This window comes from Phyllostomus hastatus, unplaced genomic scaffold, assembly GCF_019186645.2.
Source record: "Phyllostomus hastatus isolate PE091 unplaced genomic scaffold, TTU_PhHast_1.1 phas_contig_283, whole genome shotgun sequence".
In the NCBI taxonomy this organism is placed as follows: Eukaryota; Metazoa; Chordata; class Mammalia; order Chiroptera; family Phyllostomidae; genus Phyllostomus; species Phyllostomus hastatus.
This window is the reverse complement of record NW_025333833.1, coordinates 3,369,388-3,395,343: the sequence shown is the minus strand read 5'-3', so window position 1 is coordinate 3,395,343 and position 25,956 is coordinate 3,369,388. Positions and strand designations below refer to the sequence as shown.

The 25,956-nt window shown below is 65.1% G+C and overlaps 1 protein-coding gene across 1 annotated transcript; it reads left to right on the top strand.

Annotated features, from left to right (window-relative positions):
- Nucleotides 1-1,632: 1,632 nt before the first annotated feature.
- On the top strand, nucleotides 1,633-25,890 carry SCYL3 (SCY1 like pseudokinase 3). The gene is made up of 13 exons (XM_045838426.1): nucleotides 1,633-2,064; nucleotides 6,295-6,501; nucleotides 7,628-7,813; nucleotides 9,628-9,741; nucleotides 11,006-11,062; nucleotides 12,209-12,311; nucleotides 13,318-13,429; nucleotides 14,637-14,714; nucleotides 16,333-16,472; nucleotides 17,633-17,817; nucleotides 21,934-22,105; nucleotides 24,269-24,957; nucleotides 25,325-25,890. Exons 2-13 carry the CDS (start codon nucleotides 6,337-6,339, stop codon nucleotides 25,382-25,384), a joined length of 2,061 nt encoding a protein of 686 aa, XP_045694382.1. The 5' UTR covers nucleotides 1,633-2,064; nucleotides 6,295-6,336; the 3' UTR covers nucleotides 25,385-25,890.
- Nucleotides 25,891-25,956: the final 66 nt, after the last annotated feature.

The following is a 25,956-nucleotide window of genomic DNA, read 5'->3' as shown; positions in this document are numbered from 1 at the left end:
ATTTCTCACAACAACACAGGTGTCATGGTGCCTGTGGTTCACCTTGAATTCCTCCAGCAGAGACAGCTCGCAGCGCTCTGTGGGCTGAATGGGCCAAGGCAGGGTGTCCAACTGTTCAGCGTCTCTGGGCCATGCCGCTGCCTTGGGCCACACATAATACATCATGACACGTAATTACAAAAAAAAAATCGCATCATGTTTTAAGTAACTTTACCATTTTTTGCAGGCCGCATTCACAGCCATCCTGGGCTGCAGGTTGGACACCCCCATGGTCCAAGGTATGCCCTTGAGGCAGCCAGCCTTGGGGAGTCAGGAACACACGCTCCAGAAAGGCCACTCTCCAGACATGGAGCTCTGAGTACTCGAACCACCTTGATCTCTAATCGCACCAGAGGTTTTGCTAACAGTGTAGTGTCACAAAAGTGTTTTTATTGGCAAAAAATAAGTTTATTATCAGGATGTACAGTAGAAATGAAGTCTACAAAGAATTCAAGTAGGTGATTTGGCTAAAATAGTTTAGAAAATGCTCTCCTGAATAAACAGCGTCGAAACATTCTGGGAGACATCCACCTCTGGAGATGCCACCCAAGACTTCGTCCCTAGTAGTCCTGGCCCTGTCACTGGCCTGAGAGATTTCCGGTTGCCAGAGGCTGATGCTGAGGGGACCACAGTGACAACAGAATCCAGCACAGGGCAGTGGCACCTCTGCTGCTCCACTCCTAGTGCAAGGCGGTGGTTAGACCTCCTGAAACCGCTCTCTCCAACATGAAAATATGGCCAGTCCAAACTGCAGAAATTAAACATCTGATTTCAAAGGCTGTACCAAAATATCTCAGTAATATTTTTTATATTGAGTTCATATGTAAATGACATCTTCTGGATCTACTGTGTTAAAGCAATGTTCAAACTGCCTTCATTCTGTGGCTAGCAGAAAATTTAAAATTACTCATGTGGCCCGAATTCCGTTTCCGAATTTCTGGGGGGCACAGCAGCGTCAGCACAGAGAGCGCGGCTGTCAACAGGCTGTTAGCACAGAGCTAACGCTGTGTGCGTCTGCGTCCTAGCAAGTATTTGATACATTTCTGAAGGAGGGACACCATTGGGTCTGCTAGTTGCTTTCGTTTAACCTGGAGAAGACACTGTGGGCTCCCTTATCCATCTTAAGGTTTCAGCTGCTGCCATCGGCCATAAAGAACCTAAAAGTTTTGGATGACCGAAGGATTCGGGTCAGCTGTCACCTGTGAGGGTGTACACGCACCGAGTAGGAGCGATGGCGACCGCCACCACGCAGGAGACAAGGAAAATACATTGTGTTTACTTCGAGTCACGCAGCTTTAAAGCCATTCCGTACGTTCACTTTACTCTCACAGCAGCCTACTAAGTAACCGTCATTAATGTAAGTCACGGGTCCTATAGTGCCAGGTTCGACTCCTTGCTGAAACAAATGTAACTTTAGACTTTCCTTCTCCAGGGCTCGGGCACCGCGGAACGCACGACTGTGGACCACGCGGCTCAGCCAATCAGCGCTGCGGAGAGAGCGACGTCACTGTCCTGAAAGTCCTAAGGCCACACGCCTTCCCTCCGCCCCGCCCCTTTGCTGTTTGTCAGACGCGGCCGGAGGCCATTTTGGATTCGGGCGGAAATCGAATGAAAACCCGGGGTTGACAGCCTGAACGTTACGGTCCAGAGCAGGCTGCACGTCCCGCTGGGACGGGGAAAGAGGGGACCTCCTCATAGGCCGCCAGGCCGCTGCGAGCGGTGGCTGGCCGCAGGGTGGGCACCGGCGCCCGCACTCAAGATGGCCCCGGCCGGAGCGTCCCCCGGGCGGCCGCTCTAGCTCGGTTCCGGGTGCGTGCGCCTCGCTGGCGGCTTCGGAGGGCCGCAGGCTGGCATTCTGTCCGGCTTCCGGACCCGTCTCTATGGTGGCGGAGGGACCGTACCCCCGAAGACTGTGGGTGTAGTGGCCGGACCCTCACGGGGGAGGCGAGGGGTGTTGGTGTCAACAGGGACCGAGGAGGGGACCGGAGCCAAGACCCTCGGCCGCCTCCCGCCGCCCTCCGGCAGGTAACAGGACGCCGCGTCCCCGTCCGTGCGGCCCGGGCGCGGGGAGGAGCGGGGAGCGGGCGGTGGGCGCGCGCCCGGCTCGCGGGTCCGCGCTCGGGGGGCGAGCTCGGCGCGGCGTCGCCGCAGGTTGAGCCCGGGCCGCCGCCGCGCACAGCCCCCCGTGGCCGGCGGGGCGCCCTCTCCGCGGGGCTGTCGGAGGGCCTAGCCCCGGGCGGCGCTGGCGGCCGGACGCTGGGAGGAAGCCGCGGAAACCGGCCTCGCAGTCAGGTGCGGCAGGTGAGGGGCAGCCCGGCGACACCGCCGCCCCACCCCCGTCCGCCCCGAGGGCTCCTGAGCAGCTGCCGCAGGACCCCGTGGTCTGTGGCCCCTGGCCGGACGGGGTGGGCGGTGTCGCCTGAGCCGGGGGACCCCGGTGTCGTGCCTCCCGGAACGCCGCCTTCATCCTGGATGCGAGACCCGGGCCGGCTCCGGAAGAGCAGCTAGCTGCTGGCCTGTCTGCGACTTGCTTTGTATTTAGAATAAAGGTGGAACACCTGTAGGAAACCGCGTGAACGCGGGAGCGCCCTGAACGCTGCAACCCTGTCACCGCGGGTCTTGGCTCTCGCGTGCAGCCGGCCCCAGGTCGCGCCCCTCTCTCGGCTGAAGTCAGACTCTGTTGGGTCCATGATGTGTCGTGGTCCCCTGGCACGGCCGGACCGAGCTCCATGCGGGGACATACACCTGAAACAAACCAAAGCAAAGGACCCCAAGGAGCGTCATCACCAGATAATGAGATACCAGGCCTTCCAGGCGACCTTTGAACGCACAGTCCTCGCCTTGGGCGCCTCGGAGCTGCGGGAACCTGTGGGAACCGGAACCACAATCGGGACCAAGATCGCAGAGGCTCATTGCTGTGGACCGAGCAGGAGAGCTGTTCGTTCCCTGAGAACCTGGGGTTCTCAGTTCAGGGAGTTGCCCAGTGACCCAGACTAGGCCCAGAAAGTTGGGGTGCTGCCCAAGAAAGCCAAGAGATGGAGGGCCATGGGCTAACACATCTCTAAACACACGACCGTGTGCAAGTCAGAAACTCTGGAACGGTTCACTTTTGGCTGGAGACCAAGGGCCTGCAGTCCACCTGCTCTTGCAGCCCACATCAGGGTCCCCCTTCCACCTTCCAGTGGCTCGTTCCAAAGCCACAGGGTTGCAGGTTTTCCCCTGCGCGCCGCAGAATAAGGAAGAGCGTTTTGGAAATCCAAGTGCTACCGTTGACTGGTCTTACATTTCAATGAGTCCAGTTGAGCCCAGTTACTTAAAGCGCTGCTTACAGCCACAGTTTTAGTGCCTGTCAGGATACAGTTATGTGAAGGGAAGAATCCGGAACTTCTGCTTTAAAGACATTTTCAAATTGCAGTCAGCAGCACATCTTTTTATGTCCCCCAATAAATTTTGCCCTGGGCATAGGATAGAGCCTTTCTGTGGGCGTTTTCCAAAAACGGCATCTTTCTCATGTTCTCATAGGGCCTGCAACCCGAAATGCACACTGCCAAGAAAAACAACCAGTTTCAACCCCTCGCTAAAAAGGCTTCATAGCCCTAAGCTGTTATTTATCTCGTGAGGGAATTCATAGTATTAAGTCGAAGGTCAGTGGATGTTGCCACCAGGAAGCCCTCCACTGTTCAGAAATGACTAAAGGCTCAGCCAGAGCACTGCCCCCGAATCCTGGTGACCCTCGTTCCTGCTCTGGGGGCTCACAGTAAAACTGAGTAAACAGCCTGAGTTTCGGCCAGGCCGGTTTGCAGTTTCTCGCTGACTTTTCGGAACGCCGTCCTCTGTGGCTAGGAGAGCCGGGCCAGCTTCCGAGAGACGCTTCCAAGCAGCACTTCTCAAACTCATTCCTCCAGTCCAACTGGTTTGGCAGACTGGAGGCGTGGAGAGAGGAGCGGAGGTTGGTGCCTAGGAGCTGGCAGTCGGTTTCACAGAACACGGCCCCGCCGAGCTCCCCGAGTGTCCCCGAGGCCCCCCTGTGTGGACGGGGGTCGCCGGGACGGGGGGGATGCTGGTGGGGCTGGAGGGCGGTGACGCACCCTGGAGACGCCCGGCGCTCTGCTCCTGATGCCCCCTGGCTTCCTCTGGGCTTGCCAAGTGCCCACTTCCGCCCAGCTCTGACCGGTCACGGCCCTGACCCAGCCCCGTGGCACCCCTTTACCTGCCGGTGGCCAGAAACACCTCCCGGTCAGGTTCCTGGGGAGACAGCTGGTGTGCAGAGACTGCCCTTGGGCACTGGGGAGGCTGCCGACCCGTTTGCTGTGTCTGAGAAGAGAGCAAGGTCCAAGCGCTGACCCCGGCCCTCCCTGCGCAGTGGGGTGGGCTGGGGTGGTCACAGGCTGGGCCGGCGCCGCGCCTGCTCGGAATGGGGGAGTTACCGCAGTTCCTTTTCTCCACGATCCCACAGGCACTTGAGTTTTCTTTGTGGTCCCTTCAGAAAGGTGCACGTCACACGTCAAGGTACATGGCCTCTTTAATGGTATTCTACTTTTCCGTCCTTAAGAGAGGCACATTGCTAAGTGGTTAGGAGCCCGGCAGGTTTGTTATGCAGCTGACTTCCTCCTCATTCCCAGAACCGCCCTTGGATTTATTTGGATTTTGAGAGCCCGACCCCGTGGTGGCCAGCGCTAGCCCTCGTCCCTGTGTCCTCAGACTGTGGCGTGCAGGTGCCTGCAGCGCTGGGACATCCCCATTTGGGGTGTGCCTCTGGAGCGGCGTCGCGCACTCTGATGGCGCAGGAGGTGCCTCGGGGTGCTGGGCCCGCGCGAGGAGAAGGGCCAGCAGGGGGTCTGCGTGTACGGGTTACCCAGAGGCTGCGCATCTCACAGCAGAAACGTGAGCGGCCCATGGGGAGTGTGGCACTTAGTCTGCCACTTAGTTGTAGGCATATCGTTTGACCTGCACAGGGTTTAAAAACACGTGAGTCAACCCACAGGGACATTTCCACTTGAGTGTTGAGGCCCTTGGCCCTTCTGCCCCAGGGCGCGACCTGGCCCCTCGGGCCGTGAGTCTGGGGCGGGTCTGGGTCCTGCGCCCACTCAGTGTCCCAGTGCCGGCCTGCTTGCGGCCTCTGGGCGGCGCTGGGTGACCGCAAGAGTCGTGTCCCTGTTAGCAGGGTGTGGACGGGGCAGGTGCACGTGCATGACTGTGTGCCCGGGAGTCACCCCTGGCTGGCCTGACCCCCCCAGCAGCGCTCCCTCAGCCCGTCCGTGAGTCCGTGAGTCCGTGAGTCCGTGCCTGCGGATACGGGGGAGACGCACCATCTGGGCTACTTTCTAAAGCCCCCGAGTGGGGCGGGACTGACACACAGTAAACTGAACGTATCGGATGGACGGTTTCACAGGTTTCGGCAGTTGTGGCCCCCCAGTCCCCCGACTGTTCTCATGGAGAAGCCGGTGTGCCCTCCCCACCCCCGGAGGCCCCTCCTCCCCCTCCGCCACCTTTCCCCTCCCGGCCCGCTGACGGCCCGCTGACGGCCCACGCCGGGAAGCCCCGCGTCCCCCGTCGGCTCTGTGCTGTGGAGAGCAGTTTGCATTTTCTAGACTCTCCCGCGTGCGGGGTTGTGTGGGCACCTGTGTTTGTTCAGCGTCGGGACCGTGCAGTTGTGCCTCTTCCCCGTGTCAGCAGGACGGGAGGGCTGGAGGCCGCCCTCTTGCCACGCGTGCCGTCCCTGGTACCCCGAGAGTTGTCTGTCCCCTGCCCCAGCCCTGCCCGGCTTTGCCGGGTCTCTCTGGGCTCCCGCCCGCTGCCGCGCTTCTCGTTGTCGTCAGGAACCCTCTGCAGTCTGTGTGGTCATGGCCTTCGGAAGGCTCGGCGGGCGTGGGGAGGTCTCAGCCCTGAGGGGGTGTCTGTCCCCCGCGAGGCGGTTGTGCCAGTGGCTGTGGGAACATGAGGGACCCGAGTCCGTGGTGCTGTCATCCACCCTGACTGTCCAGGGCTGGCTGGGGTCCAGGGTGGTGGCCGCGAGGACTGGACCCGCTGGCCAGCCGTGTGCGTCCTCTGGAGCGCTCAGCGGCTCCCCTGCGGCGTTGTGGGTGCCTCTTTGGGACCGCGCCTCCCCACGGCCGGCGTCCTCAGTCGGGGCGGCCTGGCAGGCTGGCTGGGCCACACCAGGGGGTGCTGTGCCCGGGGGTGAGGGGGGGGGGCGGGGGCCTCGCTGCATGTTCAGAGATATGAAGTCCGACTGTGTTCTCCCCTTTCTTGCAGGTCCGTGGCTGCGGGGAGGGGCCACCCACCGCCGCCCAAGGGATGGGCGCAGAGAGCAGCGCCCTGCAGAGCTGCGCACTGAGGGGGCCGCCCGTCACCCTGCCCTCCGGGCTCGCCGTGTTCCCCGCCGAGCTGCGGGATGGCCGCGTCGCGTCCGTCTTCGTGTGCAAGCGGGAGAGCGAGGACAAGGTCAACAAGGCTGCCAAGGTCCGTGGGGGCGACCCCGGCACCACCGGTGCTTTCGCTGCGGAAAACACGGAGCGAATGCAGGGGCCGGGGCCGGCGCAGCGTTCTCGCTCTCGGGCTCTGGAAACCCGGTCTTCCGGGGCGGGGGCGGGGGGGGGGGTCTCCCCGCTGGCCCGACCGGTCTGGGGCCACAGGGGCAGTCAGTGACGTCACAGAGTGCAGAGGGGGGCGCCCCTCCGCCCCTCGTCTGCTGCCCCTCCGCAGTGAGAGGGTGGCAAGGGCCCTGGGCGCGGCTGCCGGGGACAAGGGGGGTCTGCTTGGCTGGCGCGGGTGCTGCAGTGGTGGCAGCATCTTCATAGCCTGGGGACGGTGGCCTGTGAATGACAGAGTCCAGGGACCGCAGCTCCTGGCTTTTCTTTCCCTGAGGCTCCTCGGGGCGGCGGGCACGGGTGTGTGTCCACCCGTGTCTCCGGTGTGCGGCCCGGGAGGAGGCACGTTTCTCCCTGCAGCCTCTTGCTCTCCAGCCGCGGCCCCTTGGTTGTGCGTCATTTCTCGGCGGCCTGGAGTGCTGGCTGTGCTCCCGTCGGAGAACCCGCCAGTGACTCCGGGCTGCCGACAGGGGCCCCGCTCCGGGTGGTCTTCAAGGGGACATGGCCAGTCGGGAAGGAGCTCTGGAAGGAGCGCGGGCCCAGGGGCGAGCCATGGGCCTGGGACAGGAGAGCCGAGTGAGGACGTTTTCCTGGGGCGGCAGTGAAGGAGACTCCAACCTCCCCCCCCCAGGGGGTGTCTCCCCCCGCCCCCCAGTGTTGACCCCGCTCCGAGGTCTGCATGCTTCCACTCACTCTGCAGTGCTCTCGGTGGCGGTCTGGGCACTCGGTTCGGAGTTCCCAGCAGCCCCCGGGCGCTCCGGCTGCCGAGCTCCCCGCCCTGGTGGAGCCGGTGGGCCTTGGAGTATCGGCACATCAGCCAGCCAGAGAGTCCCCTTTGCCTTCTTGGGAGTTCGGTGGGCAGCTAGGGAAGGGGGGCCCTGGAAGGGACCTTGAGTGCAGGCTGACGCGTCCTGGCTTTCCCGGGACGCACAGGGACCGGAGGGAGGGTGGCCCTGAGGCACTGACTCAGTGGGGGGCGCCTGTGTTTGCGTGGGCAGCACCTGAAGACGCTCCGCCACCCGTGCCTGCTGCGGTTCCTGTCCTGCTCCCTGGAGGCGGACGGCATCCACCTGGTCACCGAGCGGGTGCAGCCTCTGGAGGCGGCCTTGGCCACGCTGTCCCCCGCCGAGGTCTGCGCCGGCATCTACGACGTCCTGCTGGCGCTGGTCTTCCTGCACGACCGAGTGAGTGCCGGGCGAGGGGGCGGGGGCGGGCGCGGGGCGGGGAGGTGGGGGCTGTAAACTGCGCTGCGTCCAGAAGCTGACAGTTCCCGTCCTCGTGGGAAAGCACGCCCCACCCGGGGAGGGGGCAGTGGTCTGAGGGGTCGGGGCGGCCGGTCAGAGGCTCTGTTCCGGTTCTCCGGGCTGCCCCTGGGTGGCATGGCCGCCCCCCATTGGTGCGAGTCTGTGCGAGTCTGCACGCACAGGCGTGTGTGAGTGAGCGCGGCCACAGCTGCCGCCCGTCACAGGGACGGAGGTGAGCGTCGGCACTGCTGGGGACCGAAGTCCCCCTTCTTTTCCGGCAGTTTCGTTCCGTGTGTGATTCTGAAGGAACGCTGTTTGTTAGAAGGAGGCGGTTGTACACGTCTCTCCCCATTTGAGCAGGTGGTGGCCCTGAGAGCCGCTCTCGGTCCTGCGGTCGCTTGCCCTTGGGGACAGAGGGCCCCTCCCGTGTCCCGCTGGGCCGAGGCTGGGTGGGGGGCAGGCACTGTCGCTCAGAGGGGTCCACGCTCCGCAGTGGGGCTGTGGCGCCCCAGGGGCAGACCACCAGCGAGAGGTTGGAGACGCTGGCATTAGGCTCGAGCGAATGTGCGTCTTTAAAGATTCTTCTGTTAATGGGAGATGAACCCTCCAACCATCACTTTGGATTCATCCTCTCTTACGCGTGTGTCGGAGGTGCACGTGGGAGAAGTCACGAGGCTGCACTGCGGGGGCGCTGCCTCTGACGGAGAAGGCACGCACACACGCCGTGAGAGGTCGGCCGGCGTGGCGGGCGCAGAGGGACCGGCGCCCTCGCCCGCACTGGCCGGCGGTTGTCCCGGCTCGGCCAGGGCTCGGCCGCTGGTCCGGGGGTCTGCATTGTGCGGCCGAGCGGGCCTCCGCGCGCTGACCGGCTGCTGCTCCGCCCGGGTGCGGACGCGCCTCCCGCGCCGCCCCACACCCACCCTCCACGCGGGCACGCCCTGCGGTGCTCCCTGTGGGACAGGCACACGTCCGCTCTGCCCTGCCGGCAGCACACTGAGAACGCACTCGCCGCGGGAGTGGCCCCAGCGCGCACGGGACAACCTGCCTCCTGCCTCGTTCTGGTCTCCTTCCCTCGCGCTCGGCCCGCCGACTGCGGTTCCCGCTTTCACTTCGGCTGCTCGGGCCCCTCCCTGGTCGACCCCCCGCCCTGTCCCCTCCTGTTTGGGCGGAGTGTGTTCGGCGCCTGCTAGGGCAGGTTCCCGCGGCCTGGGCCGGGGCTCGCGGCGGGAGGTGGGCGGGAGAGACGGAGGAGAAAGTGGCCCGGGAAGCCGGGGAACCAAGGGGAACGTGGTCTCTCACCCAGCGGAGGTCGCCGCTGACCCGAGAGGTACAGACACTTTCTGGAATATTGTTACATATGCCGGGTGCGTGGGTTCAAGGTCATGACTGGCTTGAACGTTATGGCTTAACAGTCACATACAGACACGCATGCACCCGACGTATGTAACGATGTTTAAGAAAAGAGTTGGCGTGCTTCTCTCAGGTCAGCCGTGCCCTCCCCGGGGTCAAAGGCTAGAAGCAAACGGACAGGTTCCAAAGGCCGTTGACCTTCTGCTTCCGGACCCGCGGGCACCGGGTGTGCGGTGACCCGCCTTCAGCTCCCCCAGCGTGTGCCCCCCCCCAGCGTGGGACTCCGTGGAGGGCGCCACGGCGGGGGGACTCGCCGGGCCTCTCGTTTGGAGGTCAGCGTTGGTTCTCTAAAACCTGCCCTTTGAAAGCCGGGTGGCGGACCTCTGCCTGTCCCTCTCCTCCAGGGCCACCTCACGCACAACAACGTCTGCGTGTCCTCGGTGTTCGTGAGCGAGGACGGGCACTGGAAGCTGGGGGGGATGGAGACCGTCTGCCGGGTGCCCGAGGCCACCCCCGAGGTAAGCCGCGTGTTGGGGCTCACGGGGGCTTTCCCTCCGGTGTTGGGGCGACCCCAGCTGTGGAGACGCGACTCTTTGTCGGTGCTCGTCTTCCTGGACCTGCGGGGCCGACCCTTCCTTCCGCGGGCCGTTCGCCCCGCCGTCCTCATTTGCTGGCTGAGGAGCCCGAGGCTGAGAGGTGGAAGTTGGGTCCGCTTTTCAGTTCAGAGCCCCTCCCGCTGCTCCGGAGCTGGCGACGCCACGTCCCGCTGGGCACTGAAACGCCACGTGCGCGTCCGCCTCCTTGACCCCAAGTGATGGCGCCTCCCATTTATCCCCGGAGCTCCGCCCACCCGCAGCGTGAAGGGCGCGCATTAGGGACTCAGGAACTCGCACTGCACGGCGTCCAAGTCCGAGTTCTGCCCCATTCTGTCCCGAGGCCTGGAAGTAGGACCCGTGCATCCTAAGGGCCCCCCACCCCCACGTGGGCGGGGCGGCAGGGCTGCCAAGGGGCCCTGCGCACAGTTCTGTCGGACAGAACTCGGGACCCCCATGCTCCACCTGGCTCCGCCTTCCCCCCTCGGTGCCCATCGCCCGGACACTCACTCTCCAAGAGAAGGAAACACCCCCACCGCCGCTGTGGCCCCACGGAAGCCCCGCCCCGTTCTCACCTGCGCTTCCCTGCCCCGCCCCCACGCCTCCCTCGCTGGCGCACCCACCCAAGTGGCGTGTTTTGTCACCATGGAGACGCTCCTCTGACCGCCACCTCCCACTGTCGGCTGTTGCTCCCTCCGACTCCCCTTGCGCTGCCCCAGGCTCCCCACGTGCGCTTCTCTGTGGGCCGCACTCCAGACAGCCTTGATTCCGGTGAGAGTGGTGCCGACGGGGGCTTCGGCCTCGCGACCGCCCTGATGCGGTGAGGTCGGTGTGGCCTGGCCCTCTGCCGGAGGAGCCCTCCGCCGGTCCATGTCCATGTCCGTGTCCGTGCGGCATGGGAAGGCGGGTTCCTCTGGGCAGCGAGGGGTCTGTCCGGCAGGCCGCAGGGGCGAGGGGAGGGGACCAACACTTAACCTCCCTCTGAAGCCTTGCGCTGCGCCAGGCCCGCCTCTACCTCGTGTTAGGGAGGCTTCAAATTCGTGCGTTTGCCCGGGGCCGCGGTGCGGTGCGCGGCTGCCGTGGGTGGGACGCCCCCTGGCGGCGTCTCCGTTGCTCCTCGCCCTGGCGACTCGCGGGCAGAGGCCGGGTCCGCAGGCGTCAGAGCGAGCCCTTCCCTCCCTTGTTCCAGTTCCTGAGGAGCCTCCGGTCCATCCGAGACCCGGCCTGCGTCCCTCCGGAAGAGACGGTAAGGCGACGCACGTCACTGTCCGTGCGACCCACCGGGTGGGAGGCGAGAAACCACTCCCCTGCCCCCCTCCGCGGTCCTGTGCTGAGTCAGGGAGGCCCCCCAGCTCCTCTGGCTCTGGAGGCTTCTGAGAGTCACCGGCGCAGGGAGCCTTGTCTTGACATTGGCCGACGTTTGGTCGAGCAGACACCTGGGACGTCGTTCAAAGACGGAGGGACCTCAGTCGTGTGAACCTAAAGAACAGAATCGAGGGAGAAGCGAAGCAGAAGCAGGCGCGCAGATGCGGAGAACAGCCTGGGGGCGGGGGCGGGGGCGGGGGCGGGGCGAGGGGCGGGGCCGGAGAGACGGAAACCGGCACTGGCAGGGCAGTCCCGGGGGCCAGGGTGCAGGGACGCCGTCCGCCCTCCCGGCGTTGGGTGTCTGGGGGGGGCACCTGCCCCTGACACAGAGGACGCGGAGCGTCACTGCAGCCGAAAGGGAAGTGTGACGAGACAGGGAGTGCGGGTGCTTCCCCCCTCCCCCCGGTACATGGTGTCCGCCCTTTGCTGGAGCCTGGTGGGGGCGGGGGGCCCTGCCAGCCCCACCGTGAGGGGAACCCCGAGACCCACACGGAGTGAGGGACGCCCCGTCGGGGGTGCCGCTGGCAGAGACGCTGGGTTTACCTGGAGAGCCGGGAGCGGCTGCCCCCTGCAAGCGCGTCTCACGGCCGCTGTGACGCCAGTCGGCCCCGGGACCCGGCCAGCGTGCCCGGCGGGAAGCCCGCGCCCAGCCGGAGACACGTGGGCCTGGAGCGGCGTCGGTCCGCCCCCCCACGCCCGAGTCGGCACCGTGTGCGCTCGCTGGTGTTCTTGTGACGCCACGTGGGGATTCGGGTGGGTCCAAGGGTTCTGACGAGCACGTGGAGGGAAAAGGAGACAGAAGATCACCCACCGGGCGTCGTAGGTGGGGGGGGGGGGTGGTTGGCCCTGCCCTGTGAGACTGTCTCTGTTCCGTGGGCACGTACACGTGTGACGGCGACGACGACGGTGCGCCGTTCACTCGGCTGCTGCCGGACGTGTTTTGTGGCCACAGACGGCGAGAGCCGGTGCATCGGAGTGAGGGGGCTGTGGCCGGGTGCCCGGCGCTGACGGCCTCTCCTGCTTCCAGGCTCCGGAGTTCGAGGCCCTGCCCGAGGCCCACGGACACGCACGGGACGCCTACGCGTTCGGGAAGCTGGCGGAGAGGCTGCTTGAGACCCTCAGTGGGCAGGGTGAGTGGCGTGAGACCGCCGAGTCCCAGGACAAGTGGGGCCCGCCCACGGCCTGTCCCTCGGGGATGGGGGGGCCTGCAGACCCCCCTGCAGTGAGGACCCACTCGCCCGCCGGGCACCCGCGCGGGCAGACCCAAATGGCGGCGGGGGGGGGGCAGGGGACACCCTTGAGCCCCGGCTGCCTGCAGCGGCCAGGGAGCGAGCGCCCCCGGGGACTCTGTCGCCTGTGGCCGTCGGGCGCCTTGTCTCTCGTTACTGGGTCGAACTCGACCTTTTCGTCGTTGCCCCTTCTGAGTTGTTTCACCGTGCGGTAGCTTACTCATCCCAGTTGTCGCCCTCGGAGCCCGGCCTGTCTCCCCTCCGAGTCCTCCAGGGGCCCCGCGGCAGCCCGTGTCGCTGTCCTGCAGCCACTCGGGCCTTTGGTGCTGCCCGCTAGGTGTCCCGGGCACTAGCCCGCCGGGCCCCCCACGGGCCTGGGCCCCCCCTGCCCCAGTCTGCGCCACCAGGCCTGGCCATGGTGAGGTGACAGCACGCTCAGGGGTCAGCTCAGGGGTCAGCCATCAGGTGTCCCGGCCTCAGTGCTCAGAGTGAGCCCCGAGGCCCTGGGCAGGCCCCCGCGGATGGAGACCCCTGCCGGCGGGAGCTCCTGCTCCCCGAGTGTCTAGAATGGAGGCGGTTCTGTGCGGTCCTTGGGAATGTTGAGAACATCGTCTTTCAAACAGCCTGCCCGTGCGGCCTCTCCGGTCCCCAGCCGAGTGCAGTGACAGCCGGGAAACAAGGCCCTGGCAGGGAGGCACGCCGGGGGCCCTTCCGTGGGTGGGGTCGTCAGGGCAGCTTCCTGCGCCTGCCCGGGAGTGTGGCTCCAGGACGGAAGCTGTTTCGCCACAGCCGGGGCTCTCTGTCTGTTTGGGCTTTTCCAGGTTGGCCTTGCCCTCGTCGGCCGGCAGCTAGAGAGGCCCCGGAGCAGGCGGCAGCCTCGGGCACTAACTGTCGCTCTGGGTTTCAGTTTCAGCGGACGCTCTCTGCAGCTTCCGACAGACGCTGCACTCGGCGCTGCTGCACCCCGCCCCGCAGCGCCGGCCCGCGCTCCGCACCCTGCTGTCCCACGGCTTCTTCAGGTGAGGGGCCGGCGGTGGGAGTGAGCTTCCCTGTCTTCCGGCAGAAGACTGGTTTCTGAGCTGAGTGGGACGCACGGGGACAGCCGAGCCGTGGGCCTGGGGGGGGGGGGGGGGGACAGGCAGCCGCTGCTCCTGGGCCTCTGGAGGTCGGTCTCCGTTTTGTGGCCCCAGGTTCCTTGTTGCCCTGCAGTCCGTTACCTCCAGGTTCACGGCCTTGTTAGCAGAGCCAACCCCGCGTCCGTTTTGAAACTTAAACTTCTTGTTTGCAGTCAGAGAGCCCAAGAAAAACGGGAGCGAAGGGAAAGCTCGTGTTACCCCGGGGAGGCGGGGTGACCTCCAGGCCAGGCCCCGGGGGTGGGTGGTCTCACTAAACCCGCAGCGATCTGTTCCAAACCTTTGCCTTAGTAGAGCCTTAACCAAGGGGTGGCCACGGCTTTGGGTGATTCCCAGGGACACTTTAGTGACCTGACGCCAGGTCTCTGAGGAGACCGCCTCCGCTGTAACTAGAGGCTCTGGTCCGGTGTGAGAGCGCTCCAGGCGCGGAGGAGAGCTGGGAACACCCGTGGGCACCCCTCCCCTCCCACAGCCCGCGTCCCCATGTGGGGGCAGGGCCCAGCCGGAGAGCCGGTGGGGGTGGCTGAGCCAGTCTGGTGAGACCTGTGGGCGTCCCCTCTGCTGCCGAGCCAGCAGGAAATGGGGGTGAGTGCAGGATGCGGCCCCCAGGGGCTGCTCTGCTGCTGGGGGCTCCGGGCTGCGTGCCCACCCCGCCCGCACCCTCTGCCCGGCCTGGAGGGAAAAGGGAGCACAGGCTGGAGCGTGAGAAGATCCCCGCGACTGCCCAGCAGTTTCTACTTCTGCAAAAGACTGAGAACCAACCACCGTTTAGTGACGACAACCTGGCCGCTCCCGGGCCTCCTGTGGCCACACCCCCTCACAGCGGAACAGTTGGGACGGTTGTGATTATTAAAACCACAAACCTAGTTCTTAGTGCACACACACGTGTGCTTACACATGCATCCCCCTCACACGCCTCTGTGATAGCCCGACCACTGGGCTCGCTGCGGGCCCCTCTGTCCCCGCAGACCCTGCTCGTGGGCGGGCGGAGCCCCGTGCGGACGCGGCTCGCAGTGCAGCCCGGGTCGTGGCTGCAGTTCGCACGGCCTCTCTGATCTGCTGTCCTGCCTGCTCTTTTCTTTTTGGCGTTTAGGAATGATTTTCTAGAAGTTGTGAATTTCTTGAAAAGTTTAACGTTGAAGAGTGAAGAGGAAAAAACTGAGTTCTTTAAGTAAGTTCAGAAAGTTAACGCCTTAAAATTCAGTAGGTTGGCCTGAGGCCGTGAAACCCTCGGTGGACCCGGGGCAGACCTGTGGCACGTGGCGGACGTTCACGGACACCCTCCGCAGGGCTCCCTGCCGGGCCCTGGGCGCAGCGCTCCGGGAGGGAGGCGGGGTGGGAGCGGAAGGCGGAGGGACACGGAAGGCGGAGGGAGACCCAAGGCGGAGGGAGACCCAAGGCGGAGGGAGACGGGCAGGTGCGGAGGCGCTCGCCCGGGCGTCCCGGGAGCACGCGGTGGGCGGGGCGGGGGGCGGCTCCAGGCATAGCGGCAGGCGGAGGGTGCACAGAGCAGCGGTGGGTCCTGCTGGAGGACAGACTCCGAAACCGGGACGGGCGAAGGGAGGACACCCTTGTCCGCGGCGGCGACGGGCATGTGCGCGCGGGCTTCAGGCCCCGACGCCGTCCACAGAGGGGCGCAGGCGGTGGAGGGGCCTTGTCCCGGGGGTGAGGTGCAGGCCCACCTCGTGGCGGATGCAGACCCGACAGCAGGCTGACCCCCGCTCCTCCCGAGGGCGTCCAGACGCGGAGATGAGGAAGACTCGGCAGACGCAGTGGCCGGTCTTGGCGGCTGCCACCAGATGAGTCAGGCTTCGGGCAGAGGACGGAACGTGCCGGGGAAAGGGTGGGTTGGGCGGCCAGGGGCCTCCAGAGGCCGTGAGCCCAGGCTCTCGGCGGGAGGGGTTGACTCTCAGGAGAGGCCTTGGGCTGATGAGCTGGAGGGGACTGTTAGGGCTCACTGCCGGTACTCGGTGAGTCCTCCCAGAGAGAGTGAGGGGCAAGGGCAGGACGGTGGCCCAAACTGGGACCTGGGAGCCGCCCTTGCAGGGGCCGGTGGGGAGGGAGCGGCCGAGGTGGGAGACAAAGGGCCGGACCGCGCGGGAGGCTGGACTTCCCGGGAGAGCGAGGCGCGAAGGTAGACCCTGGGTGGAACCTCCTCTGCGCGGGGTGGCGCAGAGCAGGGGCAGGAGCACTGCCCAGGGAGGAGTGGGGCCCAGGTGGTGGAGCCTGGGGGCTGGGAGGGGCGGGGCAGTGGGAGCTGCAGGCACACTGGGGACTGTCGGGGTCCTGTGGGCAGTGGCTGGGAGGGTGGCCTGCAGTGAGAGGCCCTCGCGCCCTGGGCGGACCTGTTTGTGGCTAGGGGCCTGTCCCCGGTGGAGCCGGGACGAGTCCCTGCCGAGGGCGGCGGGACGGCGGGGGTGTTCCCGTTACCACCTCACATCTGCGGCCTCGTCCCTGAGCGGTTTTACAGGCGCTGTTTCCGTTGAGTAAGTTCAGTGACGAAAGCCTGTGTTCTGACCGCTGTGGAAGTCTGGGTAACCCAGTAGCCGCATCTTTTACGCCGGGTCGCCCTTTCACTGAGCAGCCGGCCCCGGGCTGTGGCGGGAGGGTCGCAGGCAGCCGCTGGTGCTGAGGGTGACAACGTGGTGAGAACTGCTGGCCGCCTCCCGCCTTCTCACCTTCCCGGCTTCCTTCCCAAATCGTCACTCGGATGGAGTGGGAGGCGGGCCACAAGCGCGTGAGCTGGCCTGTGCCACAGCCAGCCCCCGGACTCTCCTCCCTGCCCGCAGGTTTCTGCTGGACAGAGTCAGCTGCCTGCCCGAGGAGCTGGTCGCCACCCGGCTGGTGCCCCTGCTGCTCAACCAGCTGGTGTTCGCAGAGCCAGTGGCGGTTCGGAGTTTCCTTCCTCACCTGCTCGGCCCCAAAAAAGGTGCACTGTTTTCTGAGCTGTTCTGTGTCGTGGAGTTTGGGATCGCTGGCTCGCGTGCGAGGCAGTAGAGTGAGATGGCTGCGTGGTGCGGTTGAAGTGCGCTGGCCCCGCAACCGGGGGCTCGCGTCTGGGTGCCGGAGCCCGTGGCGTGGCCGTGGCGGCGTCCTGGAGGGCGGACCTGCGGCACTTGGCCGGGCAGCACGCGTGTGCCCGTGCGCGCGGGGCTGCCACACGGACAGCACGTGAGACCGTGAGGCGAGGCTGCGTCTTCGGGGAACTTGGACACTCGCAGTGACTCTCGGAGGCCGGCGCTGCCGACCCCGAAGCAGTTGCTCGTTTTCTGTCTTCAGCGGAAAGACAGAAAAGCACTGAGGTCACTCCTGGGGACTTCGGTTTTGTTCTGAGTGGGGGACGAGGCTGTGACTCTGAAACTGCAGATGCTCTGTAAGCACCGCAGACGGTTAACTCCCCAGGGTAGAGAGCGCGGCACCCATGGGACTAGGATCTGAGTTGGGGGGAACCCTGCTTTCAGAACCCCTGCCCTGAGACAGTCTCGGTCCAGCCACGCAGCCTTCTGGGTCACCGTACGCCCGGAACTCCCTTACGCCCTACTGTGACGTCATCCCCTGCAGCCGCGAACTTTGCTCTAGAGCACTTCCGGCCGATTACTCAGTGGGTCGGGGTGGGGGGGGTTGTGCCTGAGTCACCTGGGACGCTTTTAAAACTTCGCCTGTGTGCCGGGTGCCCTGGCTCTGGGACAGCAGGTGTCATCTGTTGTGAAGGTTTCCGCCCCCACAACTGCGGGGCAGAGGGGGCCGGCCAGCTGGTTCTGCAGATAAAATCGCAACAACAGCCTCAGCCTAACGACCACTGATTAGGCACAAATGTGTAACAAGTTATTGATTCGGGATTCTACTTAAATGTGAGCTTCTTGTAGACCACGAAGAGTGATAGTGTTTTTGAAACACTTCTGTAAGGTAGAGAGCCTTTATGACTCAGCCTCGAGAGGAGTTTGGGGTCCACGGGGAGCTTAGCTGCCCTTGGGTTTGGGGCCTGAGATTTCAGGGGGGCGCGGAGGGGTCCCGCTCCGGGCAGGTTGGCGGGTCCTGGTGGTGCTCGCGCACTGAAACGTGTTTGTTCTTTCCTCTGCCCGCCTGCAGACGGGGCGCCCGGAGAGACCCCGTGCCTGCTGTCGCCGGCCCTGTTCCGGGCGCGCGTGGTGCCCGTGCTGCTGCGGCTGTTCGAGGTGCACGAGGAGCACGTGCGCCTGGTGCTGCTGACCCACCTGGAGGCGTACGCCGCGCACTTCACGCGAGAGCAGCTGCGCACCGTCGTCCTGCCCCAGGTCAGTGCGGGCGGCCCGGCAGGCGCTGGCCGGCGAGGCTGCAGGGGGGCGGCTGGGCGGGCGCAGGGCTCCTTCTCCACCCCGAAGGCCAGTCCCTTACTCGGCGCCTTTGGGCACGACCGGAGAGAAACCCGTCTGTGCCACCGCGCACCGCTCTGGGGCCCGGAGCGGACTTCCCCGGGGGAGGCCGCCTGAGCGCAGGCCCTGGGTCCTAGAAGGTTGGGAAGAAGCTGCTCAGCCAGAGAGGGGAGGAGGTGGCGGCCACTGCGCTTCCAGCCTGGTCAGTGCCCAGAGCCTCGTTAGGCCCTGTCCCTCCAGGGCTCCAGGCCTGTGTCGGTTCCCTGTGACCGGCAGAAGGTTCCGGAAGTAGCAGTGCAGACCCGAGGGGTGGCGGGGCCGGAAGCCACGGGTCTGGTCTTCCCTGTGCGCGTCTCCCCCCTGCACTGGCGGGTCATCCCCAGGGCTCCCAGCTTGAGCAGACCACAGAGATGAATAACCAGGCTCTCTGAACTCCAGTTTTTACTGGGAAGGCGTGGCCTTTGGCCCATTTGGGGCAAGTGTTCTACTTCTACGCATGAGATATGATAATGAGCATTGTCCTGGTCGCAGCTGGTGGGCGTGTGCAGCTGAGAAAGTGGGCGGGGATGGGGAAGCGCCCGCCTTCCGGGCTGAGCCCCGCCCCGCCCCGCCCCGCCCCGCCGTGCTCTGCGGAGCCTGCTGCCCCCGCGCTGTGCAGCGTCTGCAGCGCCGGGAGAAAGGACGGGAGCATCCACGTCCCAAGCCTTTGTGGTCATGTTATTTCCAGTGCATGTGTCTAGTTTTGTTGCTGTATTTCCAAGAACTGTTTCCAGTCACAGTTCACAAACAGCATTATATTAACTGCGACTGTACAATGCAGTGACCACGTTTCAGTAACTTGAAAAGCAACCCCCGATAAGCCCAGTGCCCCCTCTGACGTCACACGTGGGCGTGACGGTGGCCCTGCATTCCCTGCCCCTACGCCCTACCCACCCGGCCCCCGCCCCCGCCCGCCGTGGGTCTGTTCTGTGTCTATGTGTTTCTGTCATTCATGCGATTCCACGCAGACGCGAAGTCACGTGGTATTTGTCTGCGTTCCATCACAAGGCATAATGCCCTCTGGGTGCGTCCATGTTGCTGCGAGTGGAGATTCTACTTTCCTTTGTCTGGGCGCGTCGCTGTCCAGACCTCTGACCACAGCTGCCTGGCCCACGCCTCTGCTGGTGGCACCCGGGCCGCTTCCCTGTCCTGGCTGTTTGAATGAGGCTGCAGTGAACATAGGGTGCACGTATCTTTTTGAATTAGGATTCTGTATTTCTTTGGACCAACACCCAGGAATGGAATCGCTGGGTCACGCGGTAGTTCTGTTTGTGACTTTCTGAGGAACCTCCGTACTGGCTCCCACAGCGGCCGCGCCAGCCTGCATCCCGCCTGCCGCGCCCCGGGCCTCCCTTTCCCCGGGTTCTCGCCGGCCAATACTCGTTTGTGGAGTTGTTGACGATGGCCATTCTGGAAGGAGGTGTGAGGTGGCACCTCACTGCGGTCTCGTTGTGGTTTTAATTCGTGTTTCTCCGAGCTTTCACGATCACGCAGAGCATCCGTTTGAGTGTCTTTGGCCATCTGTCTGCCCTCTCTGGAGAAGCGCCTGTTCGGGCTCTGCCCACTGTAATCACGTTGTTGTCCTGGCGCTCAGCTGTGTGAGTGCCTCACGTAGGGCCGGGGTTGGGGCCACGGAGCGAGAGGAGCGGGACGCGCCAAGGGCAGTGCTGCCGCTTTGCAGCCGTGGGCCTTCGGGGGCTTGACGGTGATGACGGGGGTTTGGGGGGGGGGACACAGAGGGTAAAGGGGGGCCGAATGCTGACGGGAGGAGACCTGAGTGTGGGCGGTGCACACAGTACAACGTGGGTGATGGACTGTGGGGTCGTGCAACCGGAGGCTGGACAGAGTCCGCAGCACGAGCCGAGGCCAGCCGCTGATGAGGAACAGCCGCAGGAGGAGGGCTGGTCAGGGCTCGAGAGGGGTGGCCAGGGTTTCGGAATCCGCAGGGTGAGGCGAGAGGTGCTGGACAGGCCAGAGAGGCTCAGACTGGTGCCGCTGGCTGGCCGGGCTTGGGGAGGGCCCGACAGAAGAACATCGCGGTGCCGGGACCCTGTCCTGGAGAAAGCTGCCTCTCTGGCCAGGTGGTTCCTCTTGCCCCATGTCCCTGGCCCCTTCTTTGTGGCATCCCGGGAGTCGCCAGCAGGGCGGCGCCAGCGGTGTCTGCCTTCACGGCGCTGTTTGTGGAGCTGGCCAGGTGGAGCTCAGTGTGTTCTGGGGCCTCTTTATCACCAGACAGGGGCCTGGCCCGAGTAGGAAGGTTTCACAACATGGGTCCACGTGACCACGAGGGTCTGTCCTCTGAAGCTGGGACAGTGAGACAAGGGAGGGCTCGGCACAGCAGGGGTGGCCCCAGGAGAGCCCAGGCGGGGCTGCCTGAGCTCGCTGGGGGGTCGGGGAAAAGGGGGCTTGGGGACAGGTTCGGGAATCGGCCTGGGGCCCCCAGGTTCAGGAGGTGCCTGCCTGGGGGGGCAGGGAGAGAAGTGGGGGAGAAGAGAGGGAGGGGACTGGCGCCAGCGGCCATGGTCTCTCTGCCGCATCCCTCTCCTGCAGGCGGGGTCCTGGGGGGCGGATCTCAGGGGAGGGTGTCAGCAGAACCTGCGTCAGTCGCCCAGGTGTGTCCTTTCAGGGTCACAGGCTCCCCTGATTGGTCAGCGGCAGAGCAGGGGGCTCTTAATCATTGCAGCTGGTCCTGCCCTTGCCCTCCTGGTTCTGCTGCTTTTCTGGGCCTGGAGCTGCACCACCAGTAGGGCCCCGATGTCCTTTCCAGGGGGGGAGGGGGGGTGAGGTCACCCTGGGGGTGAGGTCCGTGTGTTCCCAAGTTTGCCCTGCCGGGCCTTCCTTCCGCCCTGGGGACCGCCTGCACCTGGCTGTCAGTCGCTCGGCCAGTGCGTTCAGCCATCTGTCTCCGTTTTCCTGTGCCGGCTGCCGAGGCCTTTTCCTGGCTTTCCCCGTCCTGTCTCACTGTGAGGGGCTCCACTGCAGGTCAGGGCCACTGCCGAGGGCTCTTAGCTGGGAGCCGCCTGGTGGGAGCTACAGAGGGGTCTGCCGTGGGCTGTGGCGGGTGCAGGGCGAGGAGCTGCCTGGGAAGGGCCGTGTGGCACACCAGGGCCACGGCCGCTCGTGCCGGGCACGCAGTTCCGCAGTGGGAGCTGCGTTCCAAGTCACCTCTGGCTGCCGCTCGTGCCGGGCCTGGGGGCCTGGGGGCCACCCGAGGGGAGCTGCGCTGCAGGCCTGCGTCAGGCTGGGGGCGGCGCAGCAGAGGCACAGCTGCTGCTCGTCCGGGGCTTGTTGGACCTTGGGATTGGGAGGTTTCCCAGGAAGCCCGCAGTGGGAACAGGGACAGTTGCGTGTTTGCAGGGGCTGCTGGAGAGGGTCTCTGGGCCGAGGTGGGTGGGGTCTCAGGGAATCTCCAGGCCGGCAAAAGGTGTTAGTTAGCCAGGTTAATGGAGACTCGGGTTTGGCACCTACCAGCTCTCAAGTCCCAGGGGCTGGACATGGGGCTGCCATACCCAGAGGGGGTGGCCCGGGCCCCTGCCCTCCAGCACTGCCCGCCCTGGGCCACCCCCCCCCCCCGGCCCCTGCACTCTTCAGCCCCCATGGGAGCTCAGAGCCAGTCCCTCTGTGAGCAGGCGGGCCGGGCGTCTGAGAGCACACGGGGACTCAGCCGCCCTGCCTCCTGGGCACAGTCCCCACCGGTTTCCACAGCCAGACGTTAGGGGCGCCCCTCACTTCTCACGGGGTCCTCAACAGCGGAGATACCCCTCCGATTCTTTCCCCGCCCCTCCTGCCCAGCTCGTCCGGGCTTCTGTGCCTCCTGGTCACAGGCCTTCGCCCCGTCATTGGGGTGTGGCTCTGCCGGTTCCAGCTCTGATGCGGTCACAGGAGGAGGGAACGGGTGGGCCCCGGGCACAGACAGCGTGGAAGCCCGGAGCGCACGGCGGAGGGAGGAGGGCCGCCTGAGCCAGCGAGGTCTGCCCACACTCACACCCCCCCCCCCAGGTGTTGCTGGGCCTGCGGGACACCAGCACCCCCATCGTGGCCATCACCCTGCACAGCCTCGCCGTGCTGGTCTCCCTGCTCGGACCAGAGGTGGTCGTGGGAGGAGAACGGACCAAGATCTTCAAACGCACCGCCCCTGGTTTTACAAAAACCACCGATCTCTCCCCAGAAGGTAAGAGCAATTTAAAAGGTCTGGCTCTTCACTGTACTGTTCTTTTATTTGCTTTCCAGTGTTACAAAAGTAATGCAGGTGGACTGTATTCAGTCAAATGATGGAGATGTGTAAGAGAAAAGTTAGCAATGTCCGTCTCCCAGCCCCTTCTGGGGACAGGAAACCGAGTGCAGTAGTTCACCACTGGGAATCCTTTCCTCCCGTCCTTCAGGGCACAGAAGTGTTTGCACTGTCTTCAAAAACGATAAGAAAATGCCACGCACAGCCTGACTGTGAGCAGCAGCTTCTCGGGGGCCCACCCCCAGGCAGCTGCATCCGGTGTCCCGGGCCGAGCTCCCTCGGGGGCGCCCCTGTCGGCACACCTCTGCCTCTGGGTTCTCCGCCCCTGCACACGCGCCGTAGGGTCCAGTCCCGGGTTTGCCGGGGGCCTCCGGGGCTGAGTGCGTGGGTTTGCAGTTCAGTCGCGCGGTCAGCCTCTGAAGGTGGTACCAGCGTTCAGCACTCGCTGGCCAAGTTCCCTCAGTTCTGCGGGCTTGTTGCGGGGAGACCCCCCATCTCTGGGGTGTCTGTCGGGTGTTCCCTGGAGGAGCAGTGACTCCTGGCCCAGACAGGCTGTCAGGTCAAGGACAAGGTGTGGGGTCTGCTGCTCCTCACTGGGCCGTGGTCCGCCGCTGAGGCCGGGCAGTTCCTCAGGTGACCCCGGCTCCTGGGGGCTGCCGGGCAGTTCCTCAGGTGACCCCGGCTCCTGGGGGCTGCGGCGTGAGGCCGGCTCCACCGGGGTGCGGAAGCTGCTCCCTCTCCGGCTGCGAGCTGGTTTTCCCGAGGGTATTGGGGCGGCGCAGAGAGGGAGGGGCCTTCTCAGACTCCTCCTCCTCCTGCTCTTCTGCGTGTCACCGGGATGGTCAGTCAGACTCCTCGCCACGGGGACCCGTGAGGCTGAGAACTCGGTAGGGCTTCGGCACGGAGCACTGGGAGGCCTCCAGGCCCTGGAGGGCGTGGGCAGGGAGCACGTGGCCTGCTGGTGGCGGCCCAGCCCAGGCCAGTCCCCTCGAATTTTCAAGGCGGAGGGAGTGCTTGGCCAAAATTTTGTTCTGAATCCTTTTGAGCAATGAGCTTTCTGGCTTCAAATCAGCACCAAAATGGGTTCAAAGGCCGTGACTTCCCGAACTAGGTAGGGGTGCCGTCTGACCAAGCCCTTACCTGGGGCGGGACCCTCCCCGCCAGGACACGCTGGGCCCGCCCTCACCCCCTGGCGCGGGGACTCTGTGCCCGCCCCGGCTGTGCGCTTCTCCAGGGACCGAAGGCGGTCCTCCCTGCACTTCACTTGGGCTGAATGTGCCCACCCCCTTCAGCGAGCAGCTTGGCGTCCCTGGGACCCCGCCCGGCGCAGAGAACCCCTCCAGCATCGTCCCTGCAGGGTTCTTTTCTGGCGACAGGCCCAGGGACAGCAAGCAGCACAGGCAGCGAGGTTCCCAAAACACCCTCCCCCCTCCCAGGCAGGCCGCCAGAGCGCGAGTAAACGGCTCATTGCACGGGCGGGCAGGTTCCCGAGCAGGAAGTGCTTGGAAGTGTAACCCCGGAGCACGGGGGGCACTTGGGCACCCAAGCACCCAGGCGCTGGTCTTACAGGAGACGTCAGCTCCAGTGTCATCTCGCCTCGCGGGGCCGCAGGGGGCGCCACCGCCTTTTCTCGGCGGCCGAGGGTGGGGGGGTTGACCCCTGAGCCCTTTCCTGCAGCAGACACCTTGGGACTTGCAATGCCTCGGAGCAGTTTGCCGAATCGTGCCAGAGCCACCGTTCTGGAGACGGCGCGGGTGTGCCGCGAGGACGGGGCGCGTGGGTCGCCGCGTCTGGGGACATGCTGGCAGGCGGCCATCTCCGCGCCTGGACCGCACACAGCAGACCTCCGACCTCAGGGTGGAGACGCGATGCCTCGGGCGCGCTCCCTCGCGTGCACGCGCACGCACGCAGCGAGGGCGGCCGTCTCGGCTGGAAGCCTCTGCGTGTGCTGGCTGACACTGTGCCGACGCAGTGATCCTCGAGTGAATACTCGGTGAAGGACGCTGTGACGGCCGCGTCGGTGGTTCGGTGTGCAAGGACACTCCCCAGAATCACCTCCTTTGATGCTAACCCTTCCCTTTCTCGCGCATGTTGTCACCACAGGCGACCAGTTCACTCAGACCTCGAGATTCCCTGTGAATGGCCTTTCAGACGTGAAGCACACCTCCCCGGGTGGTGAGGACGTCCCGCCCAGCCCCCAGGCGGCCGAGGAGTGGCCTGACTGGAGCGAGCCCGAGGAGCCGGGCCACAGAACTGCCCGTGCGCCGGCGTGGCCTCCAGAGCCCCCGGAGGCGGCCAGGTCCCCGCTCCGAGACTCAGAGGCAGCGGCAGGGACCCAGGAGGATGTGGAGCGTGGCGGCCCCGGCCCTGCAGGGGGCCCAGGAGGCGGAGCCACCGCCACCCCAGGGGAGCGCCAGGCCCTGCCCACAGTGGCGCCTCTGCTCACGGAGGCGGCCGGGCTTCTGGCGTCCAGCCAACCCCCGAAGACCAGCCCTGCCCCAAGCGTGGCCCACCCGGAGCAGACCAAGCCACCAAAGGGGCCGTCCCAGGAGAGGCGCCCCCAGGCCCCCGCGGAGTGGGGGTTAGGGGAGGAGTTCACCATCCACGTGAAGAAGAAGCCGGGGCAGGACCCCGAGCTGGACTGGTTTGCTGACATGACCCCCGACATCCAGCCTTCGGCCACCATTCTCGTTCCACCCGAGCTGAGGACGGGCCCCACGGGCCCCCTGGAGGACGCCGTCGCCCCGGGGATGCAGTTTTCCTCCAAGTTCGCCGCGGCAGACACCACCGAGGTAAGGACCGCCTGGCGGGTCCCAGCCGCCCTGTCCCCTTCCTAACGGACCCCCCCACCGTCCTCCCGCCGAGGGGCTGGACGGCGGCGCATGGCTAGTCAGCAGTCAAGGCGAGCAAAGGCCACTTCCTGTCGCCACCTTCCCTTCCGGGGAAGGCCGCGGTGCGGGCCAGGTGCTCAGCGGGCCGCCGGGCAGAGGGGTCACCCGTGTGGGTTGAACCAGGGGAAGGTGTCATTTCTGACTGTGCTGGGTTAGGAGGAGCTTAGAAAGTGGGTCTGCTCCGCGCGAGGAACTCTGCCCTGGCCCCGAAGTCCCTGCCGGGGAGCCCCGGCCCCATGGCTGCCCGCGCTGTGCTGTGTCGTTGCAGGCGGAGTCCGAAGGCTGGGGCGACGCCGGGGAGCTGAGCTGGGGCGACGGCAGCTGGTGACAATGGCTGTGAGTGAAACTCTAGGGAAAAGGATTCCTTTTTCTAAGAAAAAGCAAACGAATACCTCAACCGCGGGCTCTGCGGACAGGAACAGCCCGCGCACCCTTTTCCTCAAGGCAGGAGCTCCTCCGTCAGTGCCAACAGAGGCGCCTCGGGGGGCCCTCCCCTGAGGGGGCTGTGCCTCTAAGGCCAGGTGACCCTGGAAGTGAAGAGAATAAATACAGAACTTCAAGCTGGTTAGCTTAACTCTGTGCCATTTTTTAGCAGTGGAAAGAATCAGCTCTGTTGTGAACACTGAAAAGAATCTAGCTATAAAGGATACAAGTGATTGTGGACTGCTGAGGTCTCCTCGGGCAGCGTATTTATTTGTTTGCAGTCCCCCTGGGCCCGGGGCTGGCGCCGGGACTGACTGACCCCACACGTGTTGTTACGTGCACCAAAGTCCCTCCCGAGACAGACCCGTGCCCCTGTCCTGTAAATGTCCAATAAAGGCTATTTTCACTAGATGCACCTCGACAGAAGTCTCTTTCTGGGTGAGAGAAGGCACAGGCAGAGTTATACCGATCCTCTCA

Coding starts and splice junctions, on each gene's coding strand:
- SCYL3 (XM_045838426.1), top strand. CDS start 6,337: ATGGGCGCAGAGAGCAGCGCCCTGCAGAGCTGCGCACTGAGGGGGCCG. Junction 14,715..16,332: donor GAAAAAACTGAGTTCTTTAA/GTAAGTTCAGAA, acceptor CCCTGCCCGCAG/GTTTCTGCTGGACAGAGTCA. Junction 16,473..17,632: donor CCTGCTCGGCCCCAAAAAAG/GTGCACTGTTTT, acceptor GCCCGCCTGCAG/ACGGGGCGCCCGGAGAGACC.